The 27,772-nt window shown below is 40.4% G+C and overlaps 1 protein-coding gene across 8 annotated transcripts in view; it reads right to left on the bottom strand.

Annotated features, from left to right (window-relative positions):
- The window catches only part of BCAS3 (BCAS3 microtubule associated cell migration factor), a 372,464-nt gene that overhangs the window by 182,420 nt on the left and 162,272 nt on the right, over nt 1–27,772 (bottom strand). For all 8 annotated transcript variants that reach the window (XM_074922814.1, XM_074922816.1, XM_074922821.1 and 5 more), the window contains 3 exons: nt 19,555–19,655; nt 15,438–15,634; nt 14,021–14,118 (listed from right to left, as the gene is read on the bottom strand). In XM_074922814.1, the coding sequence (XP_074778915.1) occupies nt 14,021–14,118; nt 15,438–15,634; nt 19,555–19,655 (396 nt within the window). The remainder of the gene's footprint in view (nt 1–14,020; nt 14,119–15,437; nt 15,635–19,554; nt 19,656–27,772) is intronic.

The following is a 27,772-nucleotide window of genomic DNA, read 5'->3' as shown; positions in this document are numbered from 1 at the left end:
ATGCTGACTAATCATATAAACCTTATGGTGCCTAAGCACAGCTGTAATCTGCAGCAGAACACTGTCACAACGGCAAAGGAAAATGTGGAAAACTAAGAAGTTAGCTGTGGTGCCGAGAAAGAGGAGAAAATGGTGATCAAAGACACTGGAGGCCAGATTAGACAAGAGGGAGAGTTCCTAGCTGGTTAGCTTTTAAGATACAAGTGACATATTTATGACTTATTCTTGTATTACTGAACTTTAACAGTCCAAGTAATGATTATCCATTTTCCAAGTTTATAGAAAACGATTCTATACGAGACCTGCTGACACAAGACAACGGTAATAGGATACAATAGTCTGAATTTTGGTTTATAGATCGCACCAGTTGGTAGGGATAGAACCATTTAGAGCTGTTTATCAAGACATGCCTCGTGTCTTGGTTGGGAACAGAGGCACCAGCTGAAGCAGGGGAGGTGAGAGCTGTAACACGCCTGCTTGGCCTCCTGTTTCAAGCATGGGGCATGGAGGACAGCACGTATGTGGCGTCGGCACACGCCGCGACTGCCAGGGGACAGCACAGCTCGGTAGCACTCGGGGCTTCACCGCTCGAGTGCACCTGGGGAAAATGGGGACTTTTATTTCTATGGGTACTCCTTATCCTCTGAAATTACACCACGATAATCAGAAGAAATGGAACCAATTTCCCTTCAGAATAACAAAACATATGGAATATGTACATTCGCAAAGGGATTTCAATTTATGGGAACGGGATTGTATTGATCCCTGAACATCAAGATGGAACCTCCCGGAACTCTTTTTTTAAACTTGCATTCTTGGCTGCTAAGACTTTGTGCTGGTGCTTTTATGTTAACCGAAGATTGGGGAAATGCACAAATCCCTTTCGCTAACAACTAAACACCTGGGAGTAACATCAACCTCAAGATAAACCACTACAACGCTACTATTTTATCTCTAAATAACTTTTTTTGACCAAATCTTATTCCTTTAGGATACATTAGTCAACGTGAGTGACCACAGCATTTAGGGAAATGACTCTAGAGCCCGTGTGAAAATCCAGTGGTGCTCCCACAGCCTGGTTTGGAAGCCCGCGCTATCTTGGTTACACCGATCACCTGAGGAACAGCTCACCAAGCTACTGTTGGCATGTGACCACCTCACTCTGGCTTTCCCGTGGCACATGAAAGACATCACCTAAGTACCAGGTAACTAATACAGATTATTGTTGTTCATGGTGAAATTTGAGAGTAAGGCAATAATCTAAGACAGTCAGCGTTTATTACTGGAGTTCATCAGCCCTTTACTGAATCCCCAGTACAAGCAATGGGAGAAATACAAACTTGAACAGCATCAATTCCTGCTTTTCACTTATCTTCAGGTGCTCATTAATATGGCATACCTAATTAATTCTTTCAATAGGTGTTAAAAATTCCTACGTTGTAACGCAGTAAATGCATTATGAACAGGCAAAGGCAAGTGGCTATAGTTTAGAAGCACAAAGGTGAGATAATGGCCTTCCACATCACTGAACCGTCAACCTCATTTAGCACAAAGCACGGCATCTGGAGATTTCAAATCATACAGCCGTTTAAAAATATATAGAATGTTAAATTAAATGACAAACACGGGACATGTCACCTTTTAGAGGCAGAAATGTAAAACCAAAGCATATGTTCTCCAACTGTATTTGCTTCAGGATCAGTGATATTTTTGTAACCTCATTAGTTTCTTGACTTGGTTTTAAACATGGATATACAAATAAGTTACAGGTCCTCCACAAGACAGCCTCAATTATAAGTCAATCTTTACTAGCAAAATAGATGAAAAACTCTTACAGAGAGTCTGGAAGGTGAAGAGAATGAAAAAGAATTTCTGCAAGCTGTTAGGGATGAAAGTTACTCGGTATTTTGAGCTCTGAATCCAAGAGGCACGTGTAAACATCTAACTTTCAAATCTACACTTACAAACAAATCCGTGTGCCGAACTCTCACCGACAACCCCAGGAGTCCCACACAGTTATCAGCACACAGAAACGGGCCCGGGCTCAGCTGCCCTAACCGGGGCCAGCCGATGTCTGCAAGCACTTTACCTGTGTCTGCGTGGCACGGAGCCTAAGCTAACAACCCGCAGCTGGCTCCGTGCAGAGCTCCCCGGGGTCGCGTCACCGCTACGGCGGGAGAGTGCCGCGTCGAGACACCGAGCAGCTCTGAGGGGAGCCAGCCCCTGTGGGGACAGGACAAGGTGACAAACCCCACTCCTGAGCATCACTCAGGTACGTCTGCATCATCCCTTCTCCCTCGTCAGGGCAGAGCGGGCTGTGCCTACACCCTCACCTGTGCTGGAGGCTGCTGCCCACCCAACACCTCTCTGTACTTCAGTCACATTACATCACTTCAGAGGAGGCACTCAGCGCTTCATGGCATGCACAATCTTTCACTGAAGTATTATTAAAAGGCTATAACTAGGCCAAATAAAGCTGAATTTTATTCGTCCGCTCACAGCAACAGTGAATTGGTGCTTGCTTATGACATTAAACAAAACATCACACCCGCAATTCTAATTCTTTTGCGGCTCCCCACTGTATAAGCAGATCAATTAAAAGCTGCCAATTTAACACACAGCAGGGTAGTGCTAAAAAATAGTCATGTCAGGGGACTGCATCAGGTAGAGCTAGTGCCCTCTATCCTCCCCTCACTAAAAAGGATTTTATAGCACGAGGAATATTTGACACTGCCCAACAATCAATCAACAATTAATAGTCTCACTGAGCCCTGATCCAGAACATCTTTAATCACCTGGTTGCACAAGTCTCCTGAGGACTCATTTCAATAAGGATGGATTCCCTTTCTTTACAGGCACTGTAGGACAGGCAAAAACCAACCACAGTATAATTTTTTTTTTTTTTTTTTGCAAGCCAGATATCCAAAGTTTCAGTTGCATGTTTCATTGGAGAGAAAGGAAAAGGCATCAGCAAAACTTTGAAATAAAATCATGAAATACTGAAGTACTGCTTGCAGTTGAGCTTTTTGTGGATGAAAGTTTAAACTTTGCTTTCAACCTCAGTTTTCCAAACATTCTGTCATTCACTATAATATGGGTTAAAAATAAGAGAAAGCAAAGATGAAACGTAAATGATTTAAATGCATGCATATGTTCTTTTGTAAAATGTATAATGCATCTGCAAGGTTTTTTCTCATATTTTGGACACAAATCAAGGGGGAAATGGTTCGCTTATGATACAGAGAATTTTTTATCTAGTTTCAGTGGTAAAAAGTGCTTCCATGTAAGTGTTTCACTGCATATTCTTTGTTGTTGTTGTTTCAGTTTTATTTTGGGTTTTATTTAAAGCTTAAATAGAACACCAAAATCAAGAGACTGATATTTCTCTTCTCCAAATTCTTTCATGGTGACTTTGTTACAAAAAAATATCCACTAGCAACACAAACAACTTTGTAGATGATCTATGGTCAATTACTAAACTTGACAGTCAATCACTAATCAGTTTAGAGAATGTTAGGCTTACTTTTAAAATAAATTTTAAGGGATGGTCAAACAGTAAAGCACAGTGATTTGCCCAGCATTCATGCTGTAAACAATACAGGTGAAAGTCTGAAAAAGTACTTTTTCAATTAATACAAAATTCAGTTAATGGGAATTGTCCTGGTAGCAAAGAGCAAGCGAGATCCTTACTGCAACAATGGCTTCTACTGCTTTTTTTTTTGTATGAAGGCAAAACCAGGTAAGTATTATTTTTCTAGAAGCTTCCTTTCCTGGAGTGGTATAGCCAGGACTTTTTGTAGGGTCCTAACATCAAAAAGGCTACGAATGACAGAGCTCCCAATTCCTGCACTGCATTTCTCACATCGGTGGCACCATAACTTGGAGCAAAGGAAAAATAATGCACAAGACAATGACAGAGCCAGTTACCAAAACCAGTGCTCAAGCCCAACCAGATACTCAGGAGCAAGCATCTGGCCTGTGTGCCAAAGCTTAGCAAATTCCATATATACAGGTGGGCTGTAGAGAGCCTGGGCCAGCTGCATCTGGGACAAAAGCCCAGGCAGGCGAGCGCGTGTAGGTCCCGCTCAGGAGCAGATGTGAGCTCAAGGGAAAGCAGCTGTGCTGGACGCCCCTCTAGGTATCCTCCACAGGCACAAATGGTTGCCCGCTGTTGCTGGAGGGAAATATCAGGCAAGAGAGACTTGGCAAGCCAGGCATTTCAGAAGAGGAGGGCCTGCACCCCACTTGACCTGGGGACATGGGATTTTTGATAGGACTATTACAATCACAGAGCTTATAAAAGATATTTGGAAAGGCTTTCGTGTTGGTTTTGGGATAGCATACGAAGGCCCCAGGAATCCACTCTGAGGCCTTAAATCTGTGGCCAAACTCCAGCAAAAACCATATGTTAGTCATATTACCACCTTTCGCTTTTCCCTGTTCTTGCTCCGTTTTAAAGGACCACGCCCTGCGCAGTAAACCAAAGACAGCCTCAGGGCAAGAGGGGCTCATATACCACTTCTCTTATCTGGAGAAATCCTGTGCTAATGATGTGAATAATCCCAAGTCTGCTTTCTGTCATTTACTGACTGTGACCTGCTTGTTTTCACCTTTACAAGGGGAATAGCACCAGAAGGTTTACGTACACGAAGCACTTGGCTTTATGTGCTCCCAGCAAGACTCCGCGCTGGTTTTGGAAGGAGGTGAGCCCCAGGCAGGCCGTCCCCAGCAGCGGTCAAGACTAAGAAATCCCCAATTTGTAGAGTCCCTGTAGCTGGAGGCATCACCAGTGACTCCATACACGTACAGGAGAATTGGCTGAGGAGGAGGAAGAGGAGGAGGATGACAAACAGGGGCTCCTTTCACCCCATGCTCCGCTTCCCGGCTGCCCTCCTCTGCAACCGCTTGCTGGCACCAGCTTTGGCTTTTTGTAGCACTCCACCCATAGCCAGAGTACTAAATAGCACCCAATTCAGCGTTGGTTCTAATAAAAAGTGAAAGTTAAAAGCAATGCAAGCAGCAGATAAAGCACTATTAAAAACTGGCTGGGATCGTGCCAGGGATGGAGTCCAAGGCAGGGGGAGGAGCCAAGACAACTGCAAGGCAATGGTTATTTCACAGTATTGGATAATTAAGAAAAACAAAATATTTTCCATCTGTTTCCCCCCCCCCCCCCCTTACGTCATTTGAGGCAATAAAATATATAGAAGTACCAAAAGACTGGATTTCAACTTATATCTTAAGTATTCATTTCCAGCAGAGAACATCCTTCCTTCAGCAAGGAGAAGACAGGGTGAAGAGGCTGTGATTATAACACCCTCAAAGTATTAAACACCACCTTAAAAATACATCAAATGTCTGGCTAATTTATCATGCCAAATAGCTCAGTTTCATATGGTATATACCTAAACCCACACTTCTGCTCACTCAGCTGTATTACACTCTGGTAAACAACAGCTAAAACCTGCTGATTTTGAATCAACAACGGTGAAAATAGGTGCAATATACTGTCCTTACATTAAAAACAACCCTGCACACGAGGACTGATGCTATTGTTTAAAGCTATTTCACTGAAGAACCAGATACAGTCTGTGTAGAGAGTGGGATGGACCACATGAACTCCGAAATCAGACATTAAAGCTGTGGTGACTTATGAAAGAACAAATTTTTGTGGCTCTGGAAATATTAAGAAGTGTCAAATATTTCATTATTCCATAGGAAAATATTATCCATGAAACAATATATTATCTGCAGTATGAGGAAATACAAATGAGAAGAAAATTAGTGATTTGTATTGAAAGTCATTTCTGGTATGCCACTGGTGGCCAACTCACGCCCTGCACGGCGGAGAGCCCGCCGGCTCAGCAGTAAACCAGCAGCTTCTCAACTCCTTTCTCAGCTTCTCCTTCCTTCTCGTGCAGAGCATTTCGATTTAAAACACAGCACGATTACCTCACTACTCGGGAAAAATGCAAAAATCACAAACAAACCACCGTACTTATTTTTAAAAGCTATTTTTACCATCTAACAAATAGGGGAATTAAAAAAATAAATAAATTAGGAATTACTATGAAACTAGGAGTCATTGGTTCGCAGCTGCTTCACCACTTCCAACTGTCCTTGAAAAACCAAACCCTAAAATCATTACTGGAGGTTGTTTCATGCCCAGTTTTACACCTACAGATTTAATTGCTCTGGAGACCATCACAACCTACAGTATTCAGGTAGTTGCTAGGGTCATGGACGTCAAGCCTCTACGGGTACTGTACAGGCAGGAGGAAGCCGAAAGACAAAAGGAAGAGCCTGCAGAGCCCTGAGGACAAGGGCTGATGTTCTGGAACTGTTCCTGAAAGCAGGGGAGGCCAAGTTGGAGGATCTCAAAGCACCAGAACCAGCAAACAATCCCGATGGTTAAAAACCAGGCATCTGGCAGAGACTATAGTCCAAAGAGAAGATAAACTTGAAACAAGAAATAATGAAGCCTATTTAGAGATTTTTCAAAGAAGATAGGGGAAGTGATGAACAAAACCTTTGAAGGATATAGCCTAATTTAGTGGAACCATTAAATAAAAATGTTCCTATTATAAGCTGGAAAACTGTTTCTAAATGAACGTTTTCCCTGAAACAATACTGACTCGAAAATTCATGTGCAGAAGGATGTTCACATACTTTTAACTTGCACATCTAATACCATTTTTAAAACATTTCAAACAGTCTAGATTCATAGATGAGGTGAGAATATATTACAAACCGATAAAAACATCAAGATCTGTAAAACAATTCCTTTAAGCACTGTATAAAAAGAGCAGAAACGTCAATGACCACGCTTCTTTTCAAATACCGTACGGTGTGTTATTTCTGTGCAATCTATAAAAACACAAGTACAGACACTGAGGTTTCTGGATCTCTTGTAAGTTTAACAGTAGCTGGGAGCTCTCAGATCTCGAGCTATAATAAATATTGTATCCTACAGGAGCCCATCGGGAATCTCAGCTCATGTGTTGCTCCACAGAAGATTGTGGTGTCAGATATGATTAGAATCAACACTTTCCACTTATTCAGAGCTTTAAAGCTACCTACGCAGAACACGAACAACTGTTAATGAAGGACAGTTAAGGGGTACATAGAACAATCTTATATTCAGAATGAGTTTGTGTTAACCACTGATATACAAAACACCTATTGCGTATTTTAGATTTTATTTTCCCCATAAACAAACGCAAGGCATTTACGTTCTTGGACCAGACCACGCTCTAGCACACTGCTGTTTTTCAGCTGACAAACCATTATACGAACTGAAGGTGGCTTTCCCAACTGAAAGTCAGTATGTAACACTTAAGCAATAAGATACTCCACTGTCTGCATTAATGGACCACTGGTACACGCGTCAGGCGGGTTGTGTGACATGTGAACAACTGTCTGTGAGCAACAGAGGGCTGCACAGTGACCATTAACGTGGCCCCCGAAGGCCTCGCTGCAACTTACCTTCAGAGATAAAGAAAATAACCAAATACGAGAGGATGGGATTTATGTTGGTTAGGTCACAGTTACACTTTTATCTAGCTGTGACATCGACATGGAAATTCCTGGGTTTCTTGTTTGTCAAAGTTCCTTGTGAACTATGAAAAATCATGTTAGCAAGATGGACAAGGTGATCAGCCTTTGGGGGATTAAGCACCTTGAATAACTTAACTTGAAATTCAACTTAACACAGCAGTGTCTAGGAACTGTGGATTTCTGATTTTCACTTCCATCTGTGAAACTAACTTGCACGTAGCACCATTTTTTTTTCAGCTGATGGACACTTATGTGTCAAATCACAACCACCTTAGAAGAGATGAATTGCTTTAATTACTACGAACCTCCGCAGCTAAACTGGGATGAGAGAAAAACTGCCACTAGCAGGGTAGCAGCTACCCCATATCACTGCATCATGCTGCACGGAGTGAGTTCCCATCTCCAGCACTGACAGCCTGACACCACCCCCAGCCCCCAACCATCAGGGGGAAGCAAAAATAAATCAATATATACCAATTCTGCTGCCTTTCAGTCACTGTTCCCATGCCCTTCCTCTCTAGGATACTTCTGCCTACAGAAAACACCCACAAGTGTTTTAAGACATTAATGCTACTCCATGTATCCCTGCAGCTGAGTCTTTTCCCAAGCCAGGGAGTGATCCAGCAGCAAGTGCCCAGTAAGAAGTGTCAGGTCATTTTAATTTCTCTTCACATCTCCACAGTCTACAGGGCATAGCTGTTTCTAGATGTAATCATGTATACTGCATGGGCATCTTGGAGCCTGTTGAAGTCAGTTCTGTCTTAAAGCTCTCTTCAAAAATCGTCAGATAACGTTTTCTCAAATTAGATTAAATAAATCAGGGTCGAACAAATTCTAAGCATGAGAATTCTGTATTCCGCAGCTCACGTGCACACACACATTTAGCAACACAGATGAACAGAATGGAGAGAGTATAAGCACGTGCAGGCGTGTGCTATTGCAGTGAGAAAACAAAAACAACCCTGAGCATATCCCACACTATCACTATTCTAGGAATAATGCATAAAATGCTTTTCAAATAAGTAACACAGTGTTTTAAATAGATACCATATTAACAGAATTTGCTTATAAATTATTCCAGGAAAGAAGCATATCCTAAACTCATTTAAATTTAAGCTGACAGAGTGCAGAAGTACAAAACGAGCAGTGCTGGGTACGTGGTTTTGCTGTTACTAAACAGGTGATGCTCTCTAAGAACAGCTTGTTATATGACCATTATTAAAACCTCTCAATTGCTGGGAAGAATAGACCAAGGGCCAAATCTCTTCTTTGGCTTCAAAGCTCAGCATTATACTCGGAGGATCTGAGCGCAATCTCTATCTGCAACAACAAGCTACCTTTCTATCATCCAGGTAATTACAGGTTCAGGTCAAGGACTCCAGACCATATTGATTACATCTCTGTGCAACAAGGACCCTCCAGCGCTGGCCGGCTCCGCTCGAGCGGGGCAGCTCAAGTATCCGTGACGCCAGGACTCCCCGGGCCCTACCAGCGCCCGTAACGGGAAACCAGCGCCCGCTCAGGCCTGGCGGTTATTGCCCGTGGCAGTAAGGACAGCCTGGGAATTCATAATGTCGGTGACTTCATCTGCCAGCTGCATTCACACATCTTTACTACCTGAATAACTGATCTCCGCTACTCCAAGGCAGCACTTTCTGCTGTACAGCATTCGGGAATAAATATTTGATCACGCATACAACAGAAAAGAGCTCAGATGGTTTAAGGTGTGACAGCAGAAGTGTTTATTAAATTCCAAGTGAGAGCATTGCTGGACAGTAAAGATTTGTCCCATGGTCCCTATCTCACAGGTGTGGTGACGAACAATAAAAGATCCTTCACAGGCAGAGGGGAGGGAGGGAGGCACACTCCCTCCCCCACAAAACCCAAGCCAATTCTTCTGTTCATTAAACCCTCTGCAGGCAACAAGCTATCTGTCCGTGACCAGCCAGTCGCACACAAAAGAAAGGGAAGTACTAAATTACAAGCCAATTTTAAGTGGGCATTGATTGAAGTAACCAGAAGAGAGCTTAGCATTGTCAAGAGTTTTCGTACAACAGTAATAAACAATCTTCATTAAAAAATGATGCGTGCAACCCTAAGCAGCCCTGCACATGCCAGGTTTTAGAAAAGAGCATAAAGGTTTCCCCCGCCCCACACACAAAGAAAAAAGAAATGCTCTGCATCTTTCTTCTACAGTTTAATTTCATTCATTAAAATCCTTCCCACACTAACTTCTGTATTTGTCCTTAGCAAGTAAGAAAGGAAACGGCTGATGCAAAACAGAGATCAGACAACTTTGTCAACACTTTCCTACTCTGCTGACAATGCAACAAAATCATTACTTGACTGACAGATAAGCGTCAAAAACCTCTTTGTATGAGGGAAAAAACAAGGCTTTTCATTAACACACACACACAGATGCACACACTATTTTTTTTTAAACCGAGCAGGATTGAATTAACAGCTATGACGGAGCATACCTGAGTACCTGAGCCCTTCAACACATTTGCTACAGTTTAAGGGAAACGTTTGTCCTTCCAGACACAACGCAGCTGTGCGATCAGATTCAGGAACTGCTGCAAAATCCTTTCTCCAGAGCTTTTCTGTTTCTGAAAGTTCGGGTTTGTGGTTCTGTACAAATATTCTAACTTTCCTACACCCTTTAATTTCTGCATTATAGAGTTCTATCAGGTTAGATTTTTCAGGTATGTAACATGTATGACACGCATCATTGATCTACAGGTCACAGGAGAAAAAAATTCAGAAAGGTGCCTTGAAATATGCAGTTGCACATCTAGCAACTTAGATTTTCTAGATTAGTCTCCATCATTCTGTAGATATCTTCAGCTAGCCAAAAATTGTATCTAATGCTCATCGCATCAAAGAAAGGAGCAGCACTCGGTGCATACAGGTAATGTAAAGTTTGTAGTTTCAAGTCATGCCTATAGAGCAGCCTTTTGAAACAGAGCCAGGTCATTCAGCAACAAATTTTTTTTTTTTTTTTTTGGTCACAGTATAGATTTCTGTCTCAGGGTTGGCTGGTTTGGATGTGTAAAGAGTGTGACCTTCAGCTGCAGTATCTCCTGCAGACAGGGCACTTGTAAGGCTTCTCTTCCATCTCTGATGTCTAATAAAGTCTTAAATGTAACCTGACTTACTAAACCTTAGCCCACCTTTGTTAAACCCAGCCAATAGCCTCAGCACTTCTTTGAGAAGGACACAGACACAGGAGCACACACGCCTGCTCGCGACACGCAGTGTGCGTTTACTCTGGGTACAGGAGCGGTTCTTCTGCTGATTATCAAAGGCTTCCTGCTTTATAAAGATTTAAAACTCAGTGTTGTCCCTTTAACATTTCTAACTGCCAATCTGGACTAGCATCTGGAATTACTGTGCATTTAATCCTTGAGGGTATATCCTCTCCAGGATGCATATGACTAAAACGTGTGCATCGAGGGACGAATGTCCAGTAGCTTTAGGTGACTACATTTTTGCTAACTTTTCTTAAAGGTCTGATTTAAAAAACAAAACAAAACAAAACCAAAACCCACAAAACAAACCAGGAAAGCCCCACACAGAGAAGAATATTTTAGAGACAACCATACCGAAATGTGTTTTTAAAAATTTATCCGAGCAATGTTTAGATACAGCTACCCACCTTAAAAATGCCACTGAGCATTTTAATTATGGATAAAAGTATTAGTTTTTTACCTTTTAAGTGAAGATTTTTGCATATATCTTGTCAGAGTATATTGTCATTAATATACTTCTATAGACATGTGAAAATCAAAAAAAATTACACCAATTTCTTAATAAATGCAACAACAGGGTTGTCACCAATGGGGGAGAAGGAAGGAAGCTATCAGGAATGGCAGAAGAATAATGGAAGATGATAAACATGTACTCGAAATCTTTTGATAGGAAGAACAAGTGATGGAGTTAGATAAGAAGAGGCGCCACGCTGGTTGTATCTCTAAGCAACAGGCAATCAAACAGCCAGATAAGCATCTTCATAAAGTGCAACAGACTCAAACGCACGGGTCATAACTGAAGAATCACTTCCTGGTTCAGTTTAGGCAGTAAAAATTTATGACCTACTTAAAAATCCTTCAAACCTAAAACCGTATTTTCCAATAAATTTGTTTTCCATAAAGAATGTAAGCCATTTAGGGCATGCCTTGGTAATAGCAGGAAATGAGAATACTTACAGTAGTGGACTAAACCACAAAAAAATGCAGTGTTGTACATGAACAGGATTTAAAATAAAACCTTCAGATGCAGACCTGAATTTAATGTACTTTTCTGCACATCTCCAAGGTGGGAAGAGAAATAAGCATAAAATACTCTTCTTGCCTTTGCTGGGCTCTGTTACAAGAACAGCACAAGATTTCAAAAGACAGTGTATGGTTTTAACTTGTGTCTCCTTGACTCTGCAGCAGAATTCGCACCCCTATGCCATCACACATAATCTGGCATATCTACTCTAAATCTGGAGCAATAGTTTCTGCATGGGAAAGGAGGGGGATCAGGCAACACGAAAACTGCAAGTAGATGGTAAAGCCCCTGAATCAAAAATCCATTCAAATCCGAACTGTCTGGCAGTGAAATTAAATAAAATACTGCTATCAGCATGTCCCTAACAAAATCCATGTATTGTTTATAAGAAACATATGAGGTGTTATAACAAAACTGAGTCACTGCTGTACAGTAAATATATTTTCAGTGTCATGACAATGTATACAATTGACTTTGGCAATTTTAATATGGACACACATGTTAAAGGCATTACCAATAGAGCTTCATCACATTCACATGAGCCATTTCATATTAAGGCCCCATCCACACTTCAGGAAAGGTTGTTTAGCAGAGAAGAGGTACAGTTCTATGTGGCTCATGGTTTCTATTGTAGATGGAATAACACAGTTTTAGAACGCGTTATGATTACGGAATGGCTCTGTTTCAGAATTATTACACAGCCCTGCTATCAGTAATAGCATGCTCCGTTCATACACGAGAGGGGAAAAAACCCCACCCTGATAACCCAGATATCTCTCTCCGTATCAGCTGGCATAGGCACACTGATAGTGAAGAACAGCGATGCCATTAATCACTCTGAATCCAAAGTGTCAGCTACACAGACAGAAGCACTCCTCTGATTCAAGCTTGTAACCTTTTAGGGGTAATAGGCATAGATGAACTAGTCAAAAAAAAAAAAAAAAAAAATCACAACTGATCCATTTAGGTTTTCTTCTGTATCGAACAATTATTTTGAAAGTTATTTTGTCATGTAGTAAAACAAATAAAATCCCCTTTAAATAACCAGCATCAGATGTTTGTCTAAGCTGAACGTGAATTAATTTAACAAGTTTTAAACATTTGAAAATGGAATTTATAATGACAATCCTCAACATCCAAAGTAAATGTAGTTATTATCGAACTCAGTTATAAACACATCTAAGAAATACCCTATAATACCCAAATAAATTAATTTGGCAAACAACGCAGTATCCTGGACTCAGAATTTATATCAATAGCAAACAGTCTGGAACAGGAGCTTTTATTTTAACTCTCTTTAAAACAACCTTCAGGAACCAGTTTCTGTATGTGTTACAGTCTCTTTTTACAGTTTAACCTCAATCCAATCAGCAGTCTCCAGGGATTTTCAAATCGCTAAAGATTAAAATCCTCTCTGACTTGACTGTTTGACTAATGCTGTGTGTTTAATAATTCTACTTGTGAGAGATTTTATTTGACAAAATCCTGCTGTGTGGACCCTTCAGACGCTACACAGCTGTACTAGAACATAAAGCTCTGCTGTCCTTGTTTCTTTATACAGACTATATCCCACAACTGAGAAAAAAAGAAGAAAACTTTATAGCACATATATTACTACGTTGATATTAACAAAACCACCGTAATATTAAATTTACACACTCTTTTAGAGCCGAGTGGTGAAAATGTGCCTATTACACAAACATTAGATAAACTATCCTGTTGTCTTGACTGTTCACAGAAATCAATTACATTTATGATTACATTTCAGTGAAAGCTATTTTATAAATGAGATGGAACTGTAATATTCTATGCTTTAGGCATTCATTAATAAAAGTACTTCAGTGTTAGTACGTGCATATGTTCTGCTTTTTAGTTTAGGCAGTTTTTAGCATTCTATAGCTCACACTAAGCTTACTGTAAATATTGGGTTCGTATCTTATCACAACGCTGTGACTTCAGATTTGAGTGTTAAAGGGGAAAAAAAAAAAGTCATCATCATGGTAGCTTTCAGTAAGTATTTGTATAAGACAGCACTTACCCTGTTGTGCAGCTGAAAATCATGATATCCTTTTAAGTGTATGGCAATGGTTAGTAAACATGTTATCAGACAAAAAAAAAAAAAAAAAAAAAGACAAGATTGATGAATGCCATGAGTATCAAAGAAAACATGAAATCAATGTGTTTCTACCTGAGGTCGCATCAATCACTGTTGAAACTCCTCTGCGATCAGAAACTGGACGCGATGACCCCGGCATGCTGACGGGTTCTGAGCGAACAGGCTGAATCCTAAAGAAGAAGTTATAGTTACCACCTGTGCCAAAATCAGTGCTCAGGAGGGCTGTAATTAAGTTGCAAACCTGAATCAGCTGAAACAATTAGGCAACTATTTATTTTTAAATCAGTCAACTGTTGAAAACTTTTGTTTTCCTTTGCTTTCTGGAGCCAAGATCTGGATAATCCATCCAGAGACAAACTGAGGCTCCACACAAAGTGAATATCCCCAAATTATCTCTCTGCCATGAGCTCTCAGAATGCCTCAAAGGAAGAAGCTCACGCTGCCCGAACTGCTTAAAAAGCCTCTATCGCCCTCCTGAACATCAGCTTTTTTTTGTCAGTTTAGGAGAAGAGACACGTTTGTAATTGTCTATTCCTTTTGTAATGTTTTGGTTTTTTTTTTTTTAAATTTCTGCTTTGTTTTTGCATATGTATACAATAAAATACAGGTATATGTTTGACAGCTATATCCTTACTTGTGGGAGTAATTACATGGAGGGAGAAATCACAGATCTCAAACCCGTGTATTTTCAGGCCAAAGACAGTCTGCCCAGTTTTAATGGGATTAGTCATATTATCCATCTCTCTTGTTTTACTCATAAGAGTTTCAGACAGAGTCCCAAACAATCCAAGTCCATACCACAGAACTTTGGACTTCAAATCACATGCAGAGTCAGAAGCATGGAAACTCATTAAATCCTGAGAGCTACCAGACAAGACACAGCAACACATGGTGCATAAAGCACCTCTAGAAAATCACCAGTTATCAGTAAACATAAACCCACATTTACCTTCACTCTCCCTCCTTCCCTTGGCCCACCCCATGCTCCCAATTCCAAATTAGCAAATGTCCAAAACCCGATGAATTAAATACATGAAAAAGAATTACAAGGAAGGAAGCAAAGGAAGGGAAAAAAAATAAACAGGGAGGAGAAAAACATTCCAGAAGTTCACCCGCTGTTCCAACACAGTGACCGCTTCACAGTCAGCATCTAAGTCTATGGCATAAAGCTTCCACTCATGTCTGAGAAAATGAATTTATTAAGCAATGCAGAAACTGTGAAAGCCAAGACAACGCTGAGCAAAGCCACCAGACTTTGTACTGTCTTTCACTGTCATTTACCCACGAAGGGGCAGCAGAAAGGAATCTAAAATGCTTGGCCTGGATGAATTTTTATTGTTGTCGAGTCTCACGCTCTTCTAAGACTTTCATCTGGACAAGCTTGATGAAAACTATTACACATTCTACACAGATGGCCTCATTTAAACATGAGAGGCAAGTTATTCACACAACAAATGTGAAACAGCTTGGAAATTGATTTTATTTTTACCTGAGACTGTTGAGATCAAGATCATCTGTATCGAAGTCCAGAAGAGGCTGTGGGGTGTCGCTCGGACCATGCGACTGCAGCACGGAGGAACTGGATGAAATGACAGTAGTTTGGCCTGAAGGATGGATTGTTTTGAACTGGAACTGTGGGCCCATCCAGAGGCGTCGATGAGGCCCAGTGTGAGTCACTATTTCGACCTGTGGGAAGGGAATATGGGGAAATGCTTAACACAAAACTGCAACTTAATATACTGAATGGTTCCTTCAACCCACTGAACCCCCAGAATCCTTGCTGTTCTCCAGCAAAGGGAGTGCTTTGTGCCATCAGTTTAGAGGAATGCTGAACAAGGGAAAATTCAGAATGTTTTTGCTAGAGAAAGGATGCTCTAGCCAAAGCCAAGAGGTTCTTGCAGAGCCCTGAAAGCCCGTGGACCACCAGCCTGAGGACACGGTGCCCCGGTGCTTGAACTGTTCTGAAGACTGACACTTCACCTGACCCTGTTCAGTCATTCATGCCACGAAGATGTTCGGGGGGCTGGAGCCCCCCCTGTGAGGACAGGCTGAGAGAGTTGGGGGGTTCAGCTGGAGAAGAGAAGGCTCCGGGGAGACCTTAGAGCGGCCCCCCAGGGCTGAAAGGGGCTGTGGGAAAGGGGGGAGGGACTCTGGATCAGGGGAGTAGGGAGAGGATGAGGGGTGACGGTTTTAAGCTGAAAGAGGGGAGATTTAGCTTAGATCTAAGGCAGAAATTCTTCCCTGTGAGGAGGGTGAGGCCCTGGCACAGGCTGCCCAGAGAAGCTGTGGCTGCCCCCTGCCTGGAAGGGCTCAAGGCCAGGTTGGACGGGGCTTGGGGCAACCTGGGCTGGTGGAAGGTGGCCCTGCTCATGGCAGGGGATTGAAAGTAAATGATCTTCAGGGTCCCCTCCAACCCAAACCATTTTATGATTCTATTCCTTCCCTTGCCATTACGAAATATGCGCCGTAACTTGAAGGCTAAAACGCTCCTTTTGTTGTGGCATCAGACAAGGGACCACATTTCTGCCCGTGTCTACATGGAGTAGACACAGGAACTGCAGAAGTCTACCACCCCCAGATAACCTCAACCCTGACCAGGTCAAGGGATGCACTTTGAAAAGCAAGCAAGCTGTTAAAGCTTTGTTACAGCTGCTTTCTAAAAGTTCACACATTAAACAGCGCTGCTTCACATGTACATAGTGCGAACTGGATCTCAAACCAAAGCTCCTAATTACTGTTGGCATTTCTGAGGATATGGCTGGCAGAGACCATCTTGCTGGAAAGCAACAAGATTTGTAAGAGGGAGCAACGTGAAATGCATGGGGAGACACTCAACAGCCCAGCTCACGCCCGTTACTATGCACGTGTAATACAAACACGTATGTGCAACACATTTACACAATAGGTGTATTTGAGATGTGTGTTTATGTGTAGGTATACACATAGATGCAGAAGCTTCTTAGTTCCACGCCTGCTTCCAAAAGGCACAGAGAATACAGGTGGTGTGTCTAATAATTTCAAATATTCAGATTTTCCTCTTGGTATTGGCTCCTAGTGAGAGTCTAGATATAAACTTTTGAAAAATAAGTTATTTCAGTCAGTGAAGCACCCAAAATATTTTAAAAATGCCTTTTTACACTGAAAACTACCTGATGAGTATCGATTCTGGCAAACTCTTCAATGAGCCAACTATAGGAATGCAACCAACCATGAATATTTAAGATGGTAACGTTGCTGGAAACGTATACGATCAAGAAAATCGGGCCTTGTAAATAAAGAGTAAACAAAGCATAAGTCTTCTGTAATACAATTTTAAAAATCAAAAAGAGCCTTTAAAGATCAGAAAAAGGAAACATGAAAATATTAAGCTCTGGTGAACTCATTCTCTTAAGATGACAAAAATAAGACTATTAAATTTCTATCAATTTCTGCTGTAATGATGATGAGCTTCACAGCAAAAATGCAATTTAGTGAGGAAATTCATGAAAATATATCTGTATATGTATGACACAGATATATACTAGTAGCAGTTCTTAACTCTTTAAGGAGCAATTTTAAGCACTGGATAATGTTGTTCTAAGTTGTCTGCTAACATAAGACAACAAACGCACAGCCTATTCAGCACTAGTTCCATCTCTGCATTTATCTTAGCGTAACTCAGATCGACTGTAGACGTTTCTGAGGCAAGTAGCTTTTACGTAGCAGTGTAAATTAGGCCACAGATAAAGTAATCTGTATATTTTAAGCTTGAAACCATCAGTGTCACAGAGCCGAGAGGTAAACAGATGCCTTTGCAATTTTACTGAGGCTACGGCCAGATGTTCCTATTCACTCTCCTGTTGTGTGCAGGACAAACATATTGTATCTACTTCACACTGACAGCACACATTACCCACTGTTCTAATTGAAAAGTTGAAGTGAAGGGCAGTGTTTTTTCACTGCATGCTGTTACTCTTGATAACAACACTTTAATTTTGAAAAACATACTTGCACTTTAGGCTTAATCTAAAGTGGCTTGCTTGGAGAATGCGAGCGTCTTCACGCTCGAAAGTGCTACCAGCCCTCTTTTCACTTAGCAAAAATTAAATGTTTTGGAAGCATTCTCTGAATTATCTTTCTTCTGTGACATCACTTAGGTTTTTTTTTTTTCTTCTTATAAATATATTTACTCTTCTAGAGGGATAGATGTGATGAAGTTCAAGCAGTCCTATGCTCCTTTGACATCTTAGAATGTCAAGAATTAGTAGTAAACAAATTACTAATTTGTTTACTACTTGGAATGTCAATAATTAGTAATAAACAAACCCCTATAGCATAGGTTTACCTTAACTCTTTTCTTCCTGAGGTTGCCCACTATACCAGAAAGTCACCAGAACAGTAAAACAAGCTAAACTAGCCAAATAGCACCGGAGAGACAGGTAGAAAACTACAGGTGAAATCTTGTCCCCAGTGAGCTCAGTGATCAAATTCCTGTCGACTACACTGATCGAGCAGTGTCACCATCTTTATGCTCTGACAAATTAGAGAGAGCATAAGTAAATAAGATATATCGTTGTGCAGCCACAAAACTTCGGCCAGTTAAGTGGATTCCCATGAAGAGATTCCCCCAGTGAATGCCACTCCCAGACCTGTACATGTGGAAATCTAACTTTCCATTTTAGGAAACTGCTGTGTATTTATTCACCAGTGGAAGAAGCAAATCCCATCCATGAGTATTTCATATTTATGCCATACCACCCCAGCGACATGTCTAATGCATCACTGTCGTAACAACGTTGTTCTTAAACCAAAGGAAACCCACCTAATTTGTCAGGATGAATTCCATGTATCGGGTACACTGTTATTGCTTTGGTAAATCCAGAGCATTTGTAATTTTTATTTATTTAACCTTTTTATTTCTAAGAGGAACTAATTCTCAGTGCATTATTCATGAACTACATTTTAAACTGAAGTTATATTTTGAGCCAAATAGTCAAGTATGTACTGAGTTCTTAAAGAGAAGCTTCGCTGACTGAAACAAAGCAAAAATGGATAAAACTACAAAGATCTAACCTCACAAAAAATATTCCACCAAGCAGGATCATTTTAAAGCACTGTAGTATTTGTATCTAGCCGTAACTCAAAGGAACTATTAGTAGGAAGTGCAGGAGCTGACAACCAGAAAAAGAAGGAAGTAAACCAGTTAATCTACCATTTTTATGCTAAAATGCAGTAAGTATAGCACAGGTCACAACTGGAAAGGTATTGTCCTTTTGCCAAGCCAACTTCCTGTATCCGTGTCTGCAAAGGACCGTGTCAGGAGAAAAAGGTAGAGAGGTAACTTTCTGCTGCCAACTTAAAACTTCCTACATCGTCCTGAACTTCCCAAGGATGTGACTTGTGCCAATAATGATGGGGGCTTTATATGGTTTTTAATACAGCTTGTATAAAAAGTAAAGACCACCCAATTCATACCCCGTTAAGTCAGGCGTGAAGTCACTTTTACACACAGCGATACCCAGGGTCTGCTGGAAGCCTACTTTCCATTTTGAGGGAAGTCATGAATTTTATTTCCAGGGGGTACTATCACCGCTTTGCCCTGGACTGGCCCGCCCGCAGCAGCATACCTGGGACAGCCACTCTTCGTCCTCCTGCCCGCTGTGGTCAGATGCTAGGCTGTCGTACGACTCGTGTCGAGTGATCGGACCAGGGCTCCCTGGTGGAACCACTGAAAAAAAAAACCCAGAAAACTGAAAAATCAGACCTACTGTTAAATGCTTTTAAAAAAAAGATTATTCATTAAGTTATTGGTACAGCAACGTATATATTTTCCTAAATCTGTGACAATATGTTGGAGCTCAAAGAGCTCAAATATTGACATCAAAAGTGATGAAAAGAGTTCTGTTCTTTGACTTGAATGTATACATACAGCCACGATGATAACCCAACTGGCTCTTCTTTTAACCTTAAGTGCTTAATGAACGTACAGAACAGCCCAATACAGACAACAACCAGCTGTCTTGGGGAATTTAGCACTGAGAAATGCCACTGTCAATGATGTAAGCCTTTTCTACAAACTTTTCAGAATTTCAGCTGGGCTAAAGCACATAGACAAAAGCTATCCTGAGCCACGGGTACGTGTACTGACTTTGAACACAGAGTACTCCCAAGCCTTCGTGAACTGAATTATCACTTTCGTTTTGACATTTAATTTAAAGCTAGCTTCACAAACAACTTGATTTTAGGATGTGACTTTTTTGCTATTTAATTTGAAGTGCTTCATTATCATCTTAGTGTCACCTTTTCATTACAGTAGTGATGATACATTAATTAAGAATCCATAACAAAGCAGAGTTTGATATTTAATTTGCTACAGAGATTAAATACAGAGATTATTTCACTGGACTGTAAAACACCAGAAATTCTGTATTCAAGTGTTTCATTGCATTATAGTAATACTGTACAATAATTTTGGACAGATAAGAAAACCACTTTTTCCAGCTGCAGGTGACACTGATAACTAGATATATTAGTTCAAGCTGAGGGACAAATTCACCAGCAACTATTAAACACAACAGTCCAAGACACAACCTCTAAGCAGCCCATAACCTCCGATCTCCCGGACGTCGGAGCATCTGCTTCCAGTCACTACCAGAGATCTGAGGACGGGCAAATTTTTGGTTTGACTCAACATCAGATCTGTCCACAGTGCTCATCAGCAAACCTCTTCTTGACAGTCCATGAAAATGCTCCTGTAACTGTTCAAATACCTAAATCTCTACTGTTTTCAGAAGACTGGTACAAAAACTTAACCTCAATTCACAGAACAAAACTAAGTTAATTTTGTTCCTCTATTTACTCTCATCTGTCTTCACAGGGACTCAATACAACAGAAAAATGTTAGCTCTTCAGCTCTGTGGACTTCATTATATCCAAAACCGCTTGCAAAACAATTACCATACATACATACAACTTTGGGGAAAATCATAATTTAGCGTTCAAATTCTACCACAAAAAAGAGAGAGAATTGTAGACCCGTTGTTGTAGAGAATAGTGTTTCGTGATGGCTGGTCTCTAAGTCATTTGAATACGTTAGCAAAGCTTATGGTCTCCCTACTTTACTTTCTATGGCGGTAGCATTGCGTTGCTCTAATTAAAACTTCAGACGAGAGGGCTGAAAGAGTTTAGAAAATGCAAAATGCAAGCAAGCACTGCAGATAATAAGACAGGAGATATTTTTCATTTTCTTTAACCTGCTCACTGTCAAGGGTCTGTCGGAGGCCTGGATTCAATACCAAGAAACCTCTTTGAGGGAAGAGCAGACACCACAAAAGCAAATTAAAAGAAGCAAATGCAACAATGATATTTTTACTTTGGTAAAACAAGAGAGTTTTATGCTATAGCATTAAGATACCTGACAATCCTAAAATTAGAACCAATGTTTTTATATTCACATAATCTAAAAATGACTCAAAGTTTTAAAAATCGATTTTTAAAAACTATATTATTACAGGGTTGACCTTTATGTGTCAAGTTTCCATCCACTACAAATTTTTACAGCCATGCTGTAAACCCCTAATAATAGGAGTTTATAATGGCAGAGCAGACACAATTGTAACCATAAATACAGAACGGCGCCTCGAGAATATAAACAGCACAGGGTTTTCATAAATCCATACGCTATATGAAATAAAGGGATTTTCATCCTGTTTGTGTAAGTGGGTATCTGAACCCAACCTGAGCTATGGAGCCGTTTCTAACACCTCTGTATCGCAGGGTCCTGATTCCGAAACCTGCAGCGTACCTAATGCAGTTCAGGGCCTAACTTATTAAAGAATTATTCAAAGTGCTACACACATGAGGGCATATTCTTACAAAGTGTCAAGTTTTTCCCGTGAGATACTACTGTGCATCTGCCAGACTCATCGAGATCAGGACGACCCGTGCCAGCACGTACGTGTACGGACACACCTTGGCAAGCGCAGGCGCTATTGCAGCCGCCTGTGCTGAGCAGTTTTCAAGACAATATAGAAATCACATTCATCTGCTTCGTTGCAGGCGTGACAGATCTAATTCAATGACTTACGGATGTGTCTGTCTAGCCTCTATCAAACTCATATTAAGAAAATACACGTACCTTCCCGGATTACAAACAGCTGATTCACAGTAAATATCTGAATATGAAACCGTAATGCCCACGCTTCTTCCTTACTGGGAAAGTTTATGTTTGAAGCCAACGAAACAAAACCATTATTTTGACACGTTTTGCTGTTGCCCTAATCTTCCCCATATCTCCTGACTCTTCTACAATAAATTCTACTGACTGCGGTAATGCCTGTTTCTGAGGGCACAGCTGATCAACTGCAGGCTTTCCTGTTATTGAACTCTGCTAACAAACTGTTCATGACTCTAGCAGATGTTTTTGCTTTCAAACCAACGGGAACTTTATGGACTGTTCTGAATTTTTTGTCTTCTTTCTATCCCAGGGGCAACTACTAGAGCTGTCAAGATTAGGGAAGCTGCTAGTCAGGTTGACTCGCTGCAAAAGCTCTAGCCCAGGGAGCAGCACCCACCCTGCCTTTGTCACCAAACTTCTCCCTTATGTAAGACTCTTACATTTTACTGGACATTCAAGATAGCTTTACAGTGAGAAAGAAATTCAAACTTAAGGACCGTTTTGGTCCCACGCTGTATGCCTTTTCCTGAGGAACCACAGCTTTGCATACATCCCGCAACACCACGCGTACGGCGCAGCTTTGGCGCGCAGCATTAACTCGTTGTACCGCAAAGTGACGACATGCTGAATTCCACGAGAAAGCTCTGCCTTCGAGTTCACCAGGAGGGCAACGGTGATAAAGCCTTAGCTGAGGTCAAACCTCAGTAATTTATTTTGCTATTTAATAAAATAGCATTTATGTACCACACCTATCACAAAAGCAGGCATTTAAAGCGAGTCTGGTTTTGATAGCAGGAGCCATAATGATGGTCCCAGCCTTACCACAGGCACAGCAAACTCTGCTCCCCTCAGTGGGAGCACGCAGCGTTTGGTGAGATACGACCTTCTGAGACAAGTGATCCTGGCTGGAGATTTGCCATTGCTGTACTGCTTATTACGGATATACATATGGCCTTTTTTTTTTTTCCAAGTTCAAAACGGCCTTGAAGTCATAGAAACAAGCGTGTTCTAAAAATGCAAACCCGATTCTTTCTTCATTTCTGGGTCACACACCTCTTGCATTGGTATCAAGTTCCAGATGAGATTAATTTAAGCCCGGAGGGACATTTCCAGGAATTTGAGCTTGAAAGTAATCTTTCCTCTTCCAGCTTAATTCTTTGAAAATCTGAATTCACACTGGAAATTATGCCAACCTCTTACTCATCAGCGAAGCTATTCTTGTGCTATAACACAGAGGGGTTTTTTTCAGTTTCCAAAGAATTTCACTATAATGCAGGGTAGCAAATAATAAAAATCAAATTCTTCAAAAGCTTTGCAGCAAGTGGTGTTTCTCCTTGCACTCCTGTAATTTCTCTTTCATTGGGAAGAAGTCACAAATGGCACACACAGAGACAAGGAGTAAGCAAGCCCTTGTCGCGCAGAGATACTTTACTGGCAACTGCAGATGTTCTGTACCTTCCTAAAATAATAAATTTAATGTTTCGTGTCTGAGCTATGCCTATTTTTAACTTCTTGCTATTCTTACACCAACATCTGGAAGAAACATCTATCAAATATCAGAATGTAACTGAGTTTGTTTAATCTAGAAAAAAATGCTGAAATTCATACAATTACCTGTAGAGCGAAAAAAGTATAAAGAAAATGGATGTTTATTAAAAATCCAAGGTGAGAGGTAGAACATGCAACTTCTGTTTATGCAGTATAACACGACATGAGTATCTGAAGTCCACTTACAAATGCAAAAGACTCCATAAGCAAGCATTCAAGGTCACTTTTTAAAAACTGGAGTGTTACCTACAGCAAAAAATCAGAGCTTTGCCATAAATATTCGGCAAAGGGCAAAAACTATCTTCGAGCTGCTCAAAAATAATAGCAGCACCTTTCATCTCTGACCTCCTTCAAGTGAAAAGTGATCTGCATCGACTCTAAATCTGGAATACTGTCCCTCCATCCTGACTAGCTCTGCTGAACCACCTCACGTTTCACCAAGGAAAAACAGAAGCTCGTTAAAAATTGTTGTTCTTCATCTTCTTTCATGATTTGAACATTGTCATCTCATTTCTACCCTCAAAATGAAAGGTGAAGGTGCTTACCATAATCTAAGGTAAATTTTTAAAGTTTACAGACTCCCTTCCCTGCAGTTACAATCTTACTACTATATGAAGAAAGACTGTTAAAGGAAAGGGTCTGAAAAAACCCACACTACACATTTAGTCATTTGTGTGATCATTGTTAGTGCCAGTGAAAACGGCACAGAAGTGACTGCAGAGACAAAAGTTTCAACACAACCCAAAACAAAGGCTGAAATTCAGCTGAGCTGATATTCCTCTGGGACTCCTGGACCCGATTCACACAGTTCAATGATTAAGCATGAAAAAAACCCCATTGTTATGAAACTTTGCCATGATATTTAGTGACAAATACAGAAAACAAACTATTTATATTAACCTCAAATAATCTGCATAGGCATTCCTGACACGTGGGCAAGACCTAGACGAATACACATGCTTGACGAATACTGGAATTAACAAACAGTGGTTTTGTTCATAGATGGGCTAATTATACAATAAATACCTAGACCTAAGACAAATCTTTATTCATTCAAAGATTATAAATTGTCATCTTTCAGCAGCGTAGAAGTGTTGGAACAAAGAAACACTACAGCTCAATTGTAGTGTGCGCACTTACGGTTTTAATTTGTGAACAATAAATCATTAGTTTCACTTAGTTCTGTGTACTTCTTGAACCAAAAGGTTTTCATTTTCTCATTTATATAAATAAGCTTTACACAATTCAATTTAATTGAGAGTTATATATGAAATTCCCAATGTGCTCTTCTCTAAGGGATGTGTGTTTGTCCAAATTAAAGAGCAAAGGCATTTGCAGACTATAAAGACTATTTATTTGTTCTCCGCTGCCTGCCGTACACATGCCCGCAGACACCCTGAAAGCTTTCCTTTATTTCAGTTGAAGACACAAAATTTTGTAATTTGAAATAAGATTCGAAAATCTAGTAGAAACAGAAACAATGTCCTCTTAAATAATTACTAAACTCTAGAGTCTATCCCGTGCCTGCGTGCAGTCTCTAGTGATGTCCATGGCAAACAGGGATGCAGAATAAAAATTACACATCCCTTGGTTTCATACAAATCACACGGTAACATCTGATTTTGATGCTTTTTCTGTGGTTTCTAAGTTATATCTAAAATGATCATAGGTGGTTTAGAGATGTGAGGTAATCACATGCTTGTCAACAAGTTTCAGGAGTACTTCTCTTAAAAGTAAGCTCCGCAATTGGAATGATTTACTTCATGCTACTTCTGGAACTCCTGGCGCATTAGTTACATCGTGTTACCCCTGACAAGTAGAATGTGACAGTTCTGGTTTAGGTCTACATGCAGCCACTTCAAATCCAACAGGTTCGCTTTTTTTTTTTTTCCCATCTTATAGATGAGATCTCGCTTCCCTCAGAGGTTGGCTTTGGTATCCCACAGGCACATTTGCCACATCGTTCAAGTCCAGCCACCGCTCAGCGAGTTTTACTGCACGCGTGTCCCCAGACCTTCTCCTGCAGCACACAGCTCTGTGCCTGCTGCCTCCACCTCTGCTCGAGTTTGACGATGAAGTAAAGACCAGATTTTCATTTTAGACTGAATGCTTACAGCCATGTTTAAAATAAACTGTTTGTAGTTTGGTGATATGCTCTATGTATTTTTACTTGTGGCTATATGTTACTGAACAAAGTTCTGGTTTTAATGCATTATTCAGCTTGTAAACTTCTGCAGGAGCATGCCACGCAAATTAAAATATCCTCTTTTACCCAAAACTTCTCCCCACTCATTTTTTTTCCTGTTAGGACTTTCTGAGAGTCTTGTATGCATATACATCATAAAATTAAGCTAAACCCCCCCCTGTAAACCAGGAGTTTATCCAGCCTAACAGTTATTTCACACCGCCAATTGACTTATAGATTTATTCATTCATTATTTGTAGATTGCCCACAGTTTATTAGGTGCTTTATAGACCATCCGTTCTCTGTGTCAGCACTACTGAAGGAATAGGTAGGTCTGTAATCAGAGTATGAACTCTCCTTAGATTTTCCCAGCTTTGATGACTTCTTTACTTGCTCCTTTACACGGGTCTCATAGTCAACAGCCTGGCTTTTTTTTTTTATTTGCTAAAAGGTGCTGATTAGGTGGTCAGGCTTCATTGTTACTCCTGGTTGCACTGCAAGGCTGGTATATGTTCATGTGCTTAATTCCAGCTTCCATTTCCAAAGTTCCCATAGGGAACCAGTCAGGTACAATGAACATTTAAAGCTGGGCAGAGCTAGAACCTGATACTACCCACAGTACGGAGCATCTTAAGGCTCTTCAACACATTAAATACTCAGACTATCAGTTCTGTACCAAAGGATAACATATATATTCTTTCCTGAGTTAAAGAATAATTTCAACTGCACGAACCTAGGGCGAAATCCATCTGATGGCCATCTTTAAAGAATTATGGAAGAGGTAACTATTTCTATAATTCACTGACTTCAAAAGTATGTTTGACATTATTGTCGGGAAAATTATGTTAACCATGGATTACTGTTACAATCAAAGTATGTAGTGAGAAGTCAAGAGGCTTAGTAGTAAATTTTCAAAGCGGTGCGTGGGGATTTACCCGTTTGACTCCCATTAACGTCAATAGGAGTCGCGCGGCTAAATCCCTGTACACTGCTTTGAAAACTGACCCCTTCGTGTTGATGGACCCCTCTCTAAGAAGTTCCAGATGACCATGTAAGCATAGTAAAGAACTATTTCAGCATGTGCCCTTGTTCATTATTGTTGTTTGTACACATCTGAAAGTATTTTAATTCCTATACGCAGTGCTGTTTCCAGCATTTAGTTTATAAAATATGGATTAAGATGGGCAAGTACTCAGTAATCTGATGAAGCCATGCACATGCCCAGGTGTATATATTCATCAAAAAATTAACATACATTGCCAGCATCCAACGCACCTTACAGAGTTAATTTTTATCCGCCACGTCTATATTATTTCACAAACAGCAATTATGGCTGAAAAATGTATCACGATTTACTCCACTGCTCCTATGCAATGATGCAGCTCTCATGAAATGACATCTGCCCTGTTCCTCTTTACTCCAATCTGTCCAATGCTCAGTCAGAAATTAAATTTGCCTCCCTTTACCACTCAGTGCTGTTTCCTGTAGGGAGCAGGAAGTGCTGGTTACAGTTTTAGGGAAACATAGTTTTCCCTTAAAAAAATACCATGAACTACGATTTCATTAGAAACATCTTTTCTGGAACAGGAAGGTGATCCAGATTAGCTCGCAATCTGTTACGCCTCCAAGTGTAAGAAGGAAACCTGAAAATTCCATTTCCACTGTGACTACTGCCAGAAAACCCCAAATACATGTAACAATTCCGTAAGGGAAAGGCATGCTTGGATTCAACTGCAGTGAAAATGTTTTAAATGTAGTAATAAAATATATTAAAAATATGCATATATTTATAAATTATACAAATTTAAGATCTGCTACAGTTTTAAACACAGTAAAAAATTCTGAATATGAAATATTTTTTAAATTGCCAAAATTCTTCTACAACATATTTTACCTGTATCACTTACAGGTAATGCACTCATATTTTCAAGTAATA

This window comes from Athene noctua, chromosome 19 (assembly GCF_965140245.1).
Source record: "Athene noctua chromosome 19, bAthNoc1.hap1.1, whole genome shotgun sequence".
Classification (NCBI taxonomy): Eukaryota; Metazoa; Chordata; class Aves; order Strigiformes; family Strigidae; genus Athene; species Athene noctua.
Note: the sequence above shows the minus strand (reverse complement) of the source record. Positions and strands in the feature narration are given on the sequence as shown.